The 9,905-nt window shown below is 56.0% G+C and overlaps 1 protein-coding gene across 4 annotated transcripts; it reads left to right on the top strand.

The window, feature by feature from the left end:
- The first annotated feature begins 523 nt into the window (after positions 1 to 523).
- Positions 524 to 4,843, top strand: TEDC2 (tubulin epsilon and delta complex 2). 4 transcript variants are annotated; one of them, XM_036019984.1, is made up of 10 exons: positions 524 to 623; positions 717 to 815; positions 1,052 to 1,122; positions 1,239 to 1,620; positions 2,091 to 2,144; positions 2,793 to 2,886; positions 3,090 to 3,201; positions 3,288 to 3,389; positions 3,807 to 3,994; positions 4,317 to 4,834. In XM_036019984.1, the coding sequence occupies exons 1-10, from the start codon at positions 598 to 600 to the stop codon at positions 4,461 to 4,463; spliced, it is 1,275 nt and encodes a 424-aa protein (XP_035875877.1). In that variant the 5' UTR covers positions 524 to 597; the 3' UTR covers positions 4,464 to 4,834. The 4 variants fall into 4 exon arrangements, with proteins under 4 accessions (XP_035875877.1, XP_028366501.1, XP_035875878.1 ...); XM_028510700.2 differs by having other exon boundaries at positions 3,804 to 3,994; XM_036019985.1 differs by lacking the exon at positions 2,091 to 2,144 and having other exon boundaries at positions 3,804 to 3,994; positions 4,317 to 4,843.
- Positions 4,844 to 9,905: the final 5,062 nt, after the last annotated feature.

Here is a 9,905-nt window from a genome sequence, read left to right as displayed (position 1 = left end):
CCATTGCTTCTTTGACACTGGGTTCTGCAGTCCTATCATCCATTCCTCATTTGTCCCTGGCCGTGCACACGTGCCCCACCTTGGAACATCTCGCTTCACCCCTCTCTGCCCAGGTGCCTACCCGGTGTCTCCTCCGGGTGTCGTCACCTTGTCAGTATGTCCAAAAGTGAACACTCCGCTCCCAGCACACACTTCATCCACACCTCTAGCGACCGTTTGCAGTAAATACCGACTGTGCCCCTTCACGTGCTTCACCCTGTGCCAGATGGGGTCAGCAAGGCAGGTCGGCCCCACTTCAGAGTGACTTCAACAAGGACAACGAAGAATCCACCTGTAAAGCGATCACAGATGCCACCATCTACCCAGTTATCCGCACCAGACGCCTGCGCAGCATTGGAGGTCCGTTACCCGAGACTTAGGGTGGTAGCTCAGCGAGGAAGACTGGGCTCTGAGCCCTGGAGTCGGGGTGGAGGAGACGCATCAGTCCTGAGCCCTGGGATCTGGATAGGGTAGCCCAGCCGGAAGGGGTAGTCTTATAGCACGGAAGGGGTGGGACTTTCCCACGGCGGCAAATCCTGAAGAACGGCTGCTTCCTTCATGCTGCCCGCCGCCTGCTCTCGCCGGTAGGGTCAGGGCGGTGGAGGGAGCGTGGCGGGAGCGGGCACGGCCCAAGGAAGGCTGGCCCCGGAGCTGAGCTGCAGGTGTGTCCCTTCCAGGCTGGTGGCCGAGCTGTGGGGCGCCCTGGACGCCTGTGCCGAGCGACAGCGGGAGCTGGAGCGGAGCCTGCAAATCTCCCGGCGGTTGCTGCGGACCTGGTACGCGGACCCCGACCACCAATTAGTCCTTCCTCGTGCCCTCAGAAGCCGTCTCCGAGCCCCGGGCCGAGAGGCCAGGCCTAGCGCCCGTTTCTGAGTTGCCAATTATCGGGCTCCCCCCTTTCCCTGAAGGCTCTGAGGCTGGGGTTTTATTTCCAGATCAGGAGGCCCTGTGGGGTCTTTTGGGCCTGGGCTCTATCTCCTTGTGGTGGCACGGCTGCCCTGTGTCTTCGCAGGGAACCAGCCAAGACCCCGGCTCCGGAGCCAACCCCAGGGCTAGAAACTAATGAAGAGGCCCCATTTCCAGGTAAACCTAAGCCACCCACCTACAGGTGCTGCCCCTGGCCTGTCTTCTGGCTTGCAGTGGTGAGGAACCCTCCTGAGGGACAGTGGTGAAAGACCACCACGTCTTGGCTTTTGCAGCATGCAAACCCAGCCCCCAAGACCTCAAGGAGCTGGAACTTCTGACCCAGGCACTGGAGAAGGCTGTACAGGTTCGAAAAGGCATTTCTAAGGCTGGAAAAAGAGAGAAGTCCTCCAGCCTGAAGTCTGGGTCCATTGCCACTTCTGCTACCACAGCTCCTGCCCCACCCCGAGCTTCTGAAACAAAACCCCCCAGAGGCATCCATAAGATCACCATGCCTGCCAAGGGCCTCCCTAAGCCCAGGCTTCTGTCAGCGGGGGATCGGACCTGTACAGGGAGAGGACCCCAAGATGCCAAGCCTGGACCAAGCCTCAGGGACCAACAAATAGCTCCACTGGCTGCTCCTCAGGCCCCAGAAGTTTTCACACTCAAAGAGAAAGGGTAGGTTTCTAGACCCTCGCTGGAGAAACGGCTCTTTGCCTGATTAGACGCTGGCTAGCAGCTGGAGTCCAGGGTTTGGGGTGACAAAGAGGGCAGGGCATTGAGGTGGCTGTGGGTTCTGGAGTGCTACCTGTGAGGCCCTTGCCCTGAAGCTGGCAGAATGGAACAGTTGGCTGTGAATGTGCCAGGCTTGACGAGCTGGGGCCTGTCCCACTCTCCTCCCTGGTTCTCCAGTGCCCTATTCTCTGATCCACTTAGCCTAGGGGCTCAAGATGGGTTGTGCCTGTGGTACCCTCTCTTCTCTCTGCCAGGGCAGGCCTGGACTGGGCTGGCTCCCACGGTCACTCTGGACACCCTGTTCAAGGGAGTGGGAGTGGTTAGCCTCACCCCTGACTGGGCTCTGAGCAGGGAGTGGGGTCTGTAGCCCCACAATGGGGCGAGGCTGCTCAGAGCACCGGCTTCCCTGACAGGACGCTGCTGCAGCTACCCACGGCCTTCAGGAAGGCGGCTTCTCAGAACTCCCGGTGAGCCTGAGTCTTGCAACTGAGTGGAGGTGGTGGGGAAGCCAGGGGAGTGTGGAGAACAGGAAAGGGGCCGTGTTGGTAAGACTTTTCCAACAGATCCCTCTGCTTTCTTCGCTAGGAGGGGACAGTATATTAAATTCTGCTCAGCTTGCACTGCCATAGTCACCTTAGACATAGTGAATAGTGAGCTTTGAGGCCCCCAGCTCAGCTACTTGCTTACAAGCTGCAAAACTGAGCAAGGCACATGGTGCCTTTGAGTCCCAATTTGTCTTCCATGTGCAGGTGATAATAATAGTACTAACTTTGTAGCAACGTTAACCCAGGTGGTTCCTTTCAGGTTATGTACTGTGCCTGGCACAGAGCCAGCACCAAGAGCTCTTACCAGTCATCCTAGTTACCAGTCACTGCCAGGCCCTCCCTTCTTCCTCAAATTCCCTCCTAGTAGTTTCCAGAGTGAGTCAGCTGTCTGTCTGGACTGTGTCCTCTTAGTTCCTTGAGGCCTTCAAGGCCCCTCTTGGCACTCAGCAGGCCCAGACACCCCAGGCTGAGGCCCCCACCCTGACCCTTGCCTACTTCCCAAGGCCCAGCCCAGCTGGCTGGAATAACGATCGCTTTCTGGTTGCTGGGGTACCCGTGTGTGCATCCCAGTCTGTGGGCCCAGCTCAGCTCTACACAGACCAGTGAGTCCATGGATGCTGCTATGTCCTCCAAAACCCAGTTCCTCCAGAAAATGCAGATGACTGTATCCTTGCTGGATTTGCTGGGGTGGTTGGGGGTGGGAGAGTATCTAGGTCTGCACTTTGTAGGAGCTGCAGACCTCCTAGAATGAGGAGCAACTCCTAGAAGGGCTAGAGCTACTCCCAGATCCTACCTTTGCGGACGGGGGGGGGGGGAGGCGGGGGGCCGCGGGCTGGCCACAGGGGAGTTTCCCTGAGCTGTGTCCAGTCAGATTGGCCCAGCTCTGGGCTCAGTGCTGCAGAGGTGGAGGCAGAAGTGGGGCGCCTGCAGAAGGCCTGCTTGCAGCTGAGACTGCGAATGGTAGAGGAGCTCACAACAGGTCAGTGGACCCTGATATAGGTCTTGGGGTAGGGAAGGTTTCAGAACCAACCTGGACCCAGCCTGCCCTCCCTGACCCTTTCATAGACCCCATGGACTGGATGCAGGAATACCGCTGCCTACTCACCTTGGAGGGACTGCAGGCTCTTGTTGGTCAGTGTCTCTACAGGCTGCAGGAGCTACGAACAGGTGAGACCCCCACCCCACCTGTGCTGAAGTCTGGTCAGGGGTCAAGGTCCTCTAGCCACAGGTAGCATTGGGACTTTAACAGCAAACTAGGAGCAGAGGCAGGCAGGCCCTTCCCCTCGTCACCCCACTGTGTTCTGAGTTCTCCCTAGTTGTCTTGTGGGACCAGTTGGGGCAGCTCTCCAGCACACAAAGCCCCACCACTTTACGTAGTTTGCTTATTTGTCCAGTTATTGAAAAAGTAGCATGTGAGAATCAGAGAAGTACTGGCAAGTAACTGGCCTAGTCTTGCAAGAGATGACTGTGGACAATAGGGCTTCATCCGGGAGGCAAAGGAAAACTTTGCAACCTTGGAGGAGAGTGGGGAGGAGGTACCTGGCTGTCACCCCATGAGGCCACATCCCCCTGTCCTCACAGCAGTAGTGGCACAGCAGCTGGGGCCGTGGCCTGAAGGGAGACTCCCCAGGCCTTCATTGCTCTGTGGAGGAGGAGCAGACCCCATCTGGAGCCCCCAGCTGCTTCTCTACTCCAGCACCCAGGAGCTGCAGACCCTGGCGGCCCTCAGGCTTCGGGTGGGCATGCTGGACCAACAGATCCACCTGCAAAAGGTACTCCCAGAGTAGGAAGTGGGAGGTAGGTTACTGGGTGCCAGGAGAACCTGGGCCATGGGGAAGATTCCAGGTCTGGAACCTTGTGAGGGCTCAAGAGCCTGTCTGTGCTCCTCCCCACAGGACCCCCCCCAGGAGGATGGGAGCCTCTGGGCCTGTGCACTTGCCGGCACTGGGGAGAGCTGGGAGCTTTTGGAGGAGGGAAAGGCTGGAATATGGTGCCCCAAAGCCTGCCCTGGAATTGCCCCACCCCCTGTGGGGCCCTGGGCTAGCAGTCTGGGACAAGGCTTCCCTGCAGCCTTGACCCTGCATCTCATCCCAGGTCCTGATGGCAGAACTCCTCCCTTTGGTGAGCACGCAGGAGCCACTGGGACCAGCCTGGCTGGCACTGTACCGGGCTGTGCACAGCCTTCTCTGCGAAGGAGGCCAGCGTTTCCTCACCATCCTTCAAGATGAGCCTGCTGACTGAACCCTTCCTGCGGCAGGGCGAGCTAGTTCTGGGTCTGTTGGGGAGAGCACCCCCTCTCTGGTCAGAGTTTAATGAACAGGGGTTGAGGGGATTTTCACTTCTGCAGTGGTCTGGGCTGAGATTCCTATACTCCCCTGGGAAACCAGATTTCCAAGGAGCAGGGATGGCCTTCTGGCTCTTCCTGAGGAACTAGGGCCCTTCTCATAGCTGCTAAACCTGCTTAGGGTACAGCAGGGCCCTCCACAGGCTTGGGGAGGTCAGAGCCCCTTAGGGGGCTTTTCTTAGCCACCTCTGTTTTCTCTCACATTAGGCTCAAAAGCTACTTGTGTGACATTAAAGCTACTTTAGAAATTATATATATTTACATCATACGAAGGTGGGATTTTGTACATATTTGTTTTATTTTATTTGTGTTTTTGCTTGTCAAGAGTATATCAAGTATATTTACCAAGAGCACTCGTATCCCTTCTATATTGTAGGGCAGGGGTAAGGCCACTCAGGGTGGATGCACTGGGCACTCACCTCATATATTGGCTCCAGCACAGGTGCCTAGATCCGTGCTGGGCTCATTGGAAGATACAAAAGCCACAGGCATGTATCAGAGTAGGTGGACACTATGTGCCCACAGCCATCTATCTTGGCACCCGTGCCCACCATCTCCTGGGCCATTGCTGTGGCTGGGGTGGGCCCCCCACACTGAGCCACAGAACAGACCCTTTACTGAACACCCCTCACTTTCTGCACTATCGCTCCTTATGGGGTTCGTGCTTCCCCGATGAAGGAATTGTTGCTTTGGAAGGCAAAAAAGTAGAAGTCAAGGTCATGGCCTCTGGTTTTAAACCAGTTGCAAATTGGAGTTTACATTGTGACTTGTTTGCTGCTATGAGACTTTCAGCAAGATTCTTAAGGACTCAGCCTCAGTTTGCAGTGTTGTCCCCACTGTCCACAGTGTGGTTGTTAGCTCTGGGGCTAGGGTGAAGATAAATGAAATGATGCGAGATGCTTCACAGTACTGGGCTCTGCTGAGGTCTGGGAGGCTGTGGCATTCTTTAAATAAACCTTTACTGAGCACCTCCAAGGACCAAGCACAATGTTCAGAGCTAGGGCACTGGCCTTTAGAATGGACAGTGACTGAGACAGGGAGGAGCACCAGCCTCTGCTCCTGGGGACTCCCAGGCCCAGGGGGCAGGTAACTCAGCCAGGTGAAGTGTAGCAGATACAAGGGGTGAACTGGGTGATGTTGAAACAGCTTCAGGGAGGCTCCAGGTCCCCTGCAGGAGGTCCTACTACAAAAGTCCCCATCATCCAGCAGGCTAGAAATCTTGGGCATAGAGTCCTGAGTCTCATTGGCTGCTGGGGCCAGATGACAAAATAGAAAAGGAAAAACCAGGGGCTTCATTGCAGTGAGGGGCCTTAAGGGAATGGAACAGTACCATCCAATCCAGGACAGGACCCAGGGAAAGGGGAACAGACAGAGCCTGAGGGACAGCTGGCCAACCCACTGGTGCCTGCAGAGCTGCCCAGGTGCTCAGATCATGAGGAACCCTTAATCCTCAGGGTGGACCCGACCGTGCCACCCTGTTACTGGCCACCCTAGAATCAGTTTCCATAGCTGGTAGTTTCCACCAGAATTATTTTATCCACTGATTCACTTGGTTTACTGTGCACCTTCCTTACTGGACCTTTGTCCCACAAGGGCAGGGGTGCTGTCCACCTGGATCCCTAGTCAGGCCCAAATGGGCATCCAAAGACCCACATGTCTGGGACTAATCCTGGGCACTGGTGGTGTCTTGTGGGCCACTGGGGACCTGGACCTTCATGGGCAGGGGGTTGCTACAGATAATATGAGGGGGATGTCTGGGTAGGCCCCCAGAGCAGGAAAAGGAGACCCCATCTAGATTAGCATCTGCCCCATCAAGTCAGAAAGCAGCAGAGAACTCTCATGGGTGTCTTGGCGAGCGGGAGCAGGGACTGAAGGGTACCCACATCCACCCCAGTGTAGCCTCCACGTTGGTGGCATGAGTGCACCTGAGTCTCCACCCATGGCACCTGCTAACATCTCTAGACCCTGTGTATGTTTTTGTGGGCCCTGGGGGACACAGGGCAAGGGGTGGGGACAGGGATCTGGCCTCCATGCGTCCTGCCATTCAGTTATATGGCCCTGCTCACAGGCTCCCCTGCATGGACCCTGCCTGGACCTGACCCAGGGCGAGTCGCTGGCCCTATTTGCGCCGGCCTCAGACTCCTGGCTGCTGAGGTGGGAGGCAGAGAGGGGGTACGGTATGGCAGCAGCAGGACCCAGGAAGCCCTGAGCCTCACATGAAAGGCCTGATTCCCAGCGAGGTCATGGAAGCCAGGAGCCTCCTCCCTCCAGACCTCACCCAGGCTGGGCAGACACAGTGCAGTGCTGCATGGGTCACTGAACCCCCACCTCTAATTCTTGGGAGGCTCAGGCAAAGGGGGTTCAGAGGCCATTTCCCTTTCCTCCCCCATCAGCTCTTCCTATCTCACCACTCTTTGCCCACTCTTGCTTTTCAGCATCTCGCTTGGCACCCAGAGCTGATTGCAACTGCAGAGCAGGCCTGGCTTAAGGGCAGGGCATGCGAGAGTGCGTCATGGGAGTTCCCTGCTGTGAGTGCAGGATGCAGGTTAGCAGTGGGCCACGGAGTCGGGTTGGACACTGTCCTCGGAGAGAGGAGCAGTGTACTGTCCCCCTTGTCCCCAGTCATGTCTTCCTTGTTGGGTTAGAAGCTCCTTAAGGCATAATACATGCTTAGTACATATATCTGTGTGCTCCTTAGACAAGTGGTGGTTTGAAAGCCTCTTGCAGAAACAGCAGGCCCTGGGCTAGGCCAGAAGTATTTAATTGGTCACCTTTTTAAAGGAAATACCCCAGCGCTCTGGGGCCTCAGACTGTCAGGCCCGCTGGTGCCTCCCCCAGACAGTTTCCCAGAACACTCCAAAAGCAGCAGGAATGAGGTGAGGAAGGAATAGGGAGAATGCAGCAGCCCGAGGAATTGCTGGAGAGGGCAGGGAGGCAGAGCCTCTTCTAAGATGCAGGGACAGGGCAGGGCCAGGGAGGAGGGAGGTGGTGTGAGAGGCCTCAGTCAGGGGCTGGGAGCAAGTGGCAGAATCCACAAGAAGCAATGAGCTGGGCCAGAGGCCATGGGGAAGGGCCCCCTAACTCCCATCACCATCTGCCAGGGCTGCCCTGGGGGCCAAAAGAGAATGTGTGCAGAGGGCTGTTCCAGGGAGGAAACCCAGCCGCCTGCAGCCTCCCAGGGAAGCTGGTTGTGCAAAAGGCCCAAGGCTAACCCCCATGAACACTCACCACAGGCTGAGCCCTGGGGGCCTCCTTCCACCACACCAGAAGCCACCAGATGTTCTGCAGACCTCAGCAAGGAGGCTGGGCTACAGACAAAGCCTCCAAGGCTGACAGAAAGAGAAGAGGCTGTTCCCCCTTTCCTCCCTCCTGGCAGGAGTCCTGAATCCAGACAGCAAGGGTTTCCATGGAAGCTTGTCTCAAACCCTGTGGAACTCCTGTTTTGGGCCTGGGCATTTTTCCCCACCATGGCCATCTGGTCACTTCCTTGCTTCTAAGGTCCTCGAAGGATCTATCGCAACACCCACTCTTCCACCAGAACTCTTCCCATTCCAAGCAGCGTTTGAGGATGGCGATCAGAGGCCCTTTAAAAGGTGGTTGGGAAGGTGCTCCTTCTGACCTTGACCGCTCCCAGAGCAGGTGTGCATGCACAGCAGGCTGGACAGGGTACAGGCAGACAACCTGGTGAAGATGCTCTTCAGCCCAGAAGAGATGGACTTCCTGCTTAACAGCCCCAGGAGGTACGGCAGCACCCCTCCCTCCCCAGCCAATAGAGGAATCTGTCTCCAATAGTGAGTCAGGGCACTAGGATGAGCGCTGACAGCATCCAGCTAACTATGGACTGGTAATTAGATTGATCCACTGTGAGGAACTCTGTCCTACAACCTGGACTAGCCAGCTGTTGAGGGCCAAGGAGCAGTGGGGCACTTACATCTGCTGCCCAGTAAGGGGACTCTGTTCTCAGCCATCCGAATGTTACTACTGTGATTGGAGTGGACATGGCAGGACAGCCCACTACCCTCCAGAACTGGCTAGGGGCTCAGGACACAGGCTCAGAGCCATGACTGGGTGCTGGTGCAATACAGTATTTAAGTATTTGTGTAAACAAAGCATAAATGATTCATGTTTTTTTTAAAAAATGAGAGAGCTGCACTCTGCCAGCTCCCTCATTTGTGTACAGCTCTTTGTTGTAAGGGCCACATTCTCTTTATTGGGAAGTTGAGGGACAGGACTTCATGACACCTGCTCTATGGGGTGCGGGTACCCACAGCCATCCTGTTGCTGCTAAATGTGAAGGGAGAAGCCAGCAGCCCCTGTGACCCTCCTGGGTGAGCCCTTCCAGAGTCTCCCATCATCTCATCATTCCCTCCATACACACTCGGACCTGCATTTGTGCCAGTGAGGCCTGGGAATGGGCCTGACCAGAGGATGTCAGTCACTCCAGGTGCCTCATCACCCTCTCTTCCTCCTCCAAGGTCAAGGCCTCTTGCTCTTTCTTCTTTTTTTTTTTTTTTTTTTTTTTTTTTTTAAAGATTTTATTTATTTATTTTTAGAGAGGGAAGGGAGGAACAGAGAGAGAAATATCAATGTGCAGTTGCTGGGGGCCGTGGCCTGCAACCCAGGCATGTGCCCTGACTGGGAATCGAACCTACGAAGCTTTGGTTCGCAGCCCACGCTCAATCCACTGAGCTACGCCAGCCAGGGCTCTTTCTTCTTCTTCAGTTTCCCAGGAGGCTCCAGTGTCCTCCTGCTCCTCCTCTCCTAAACAGCACAAGCATTCTGCTTTTCTCCATCCTCTGCTTGTGCATCCTTGTAGTGTCTCAGGCCCAGCAGAGGATTGTAGCTCCACTAATACAGACACTTACATGGCATCCTCTAGGGTTTGGCCTGGAATCAGCCTCCCATCTGAAACTTCAGGCCTCAGAGGTGTCCCAAGTAGGATGTGTTCCCATGTGTTTTTCCCTTTCTACATGGGGTCTACCCCTTGTGGGATGCTTGGCCCCCCTCCATCAAGGACCTCAAAGTGGTTGGGAAGGGGTCTCTCCATCTAGAGTGATTTCTGGATCCTCGTGGCTGGGGCCGCTCAACTGCAACTGCCCCATCCCTAATTGGTGTCCAGGCTACCCACCTTGACTTCTCCTGAGTTTCCCTGCCCAAACTTGCTGATATGTGGGCCAGGCTTAGGGGTATGGCACAGCCATCTGTGACCAGTATGCCCACTCCCATGAATCAAACCCCTCTCCCTACCTCTCTATAGGTATCCAAGACCCTGAACCCCAAAGGAGACCTGCCACCCAGTTAGATGTACCCACCTCTCAAGCTTCCACTTCCTCCCTGCC

The sequence above is a fragment of the Phyllostomus discolor genome, chromosome 3 (assembly GCF_004126475.2).
Source record: "Phyllostomus discolor isolate MPI-MPIP mPhyDis1 chromosome 3, mPhyDis1.pri.v3, whole genome shotgun sequence".
Lineage (NCBI taxonomy): Eukaryota > Metazoa > Chordata > Mammalia > Chiroptera > Phyllostomidae > Phyllostomus > Phyllostomus discolor.
This window is presented reverse-complemented; position numbering and strand designations above follow the sequence as displayed.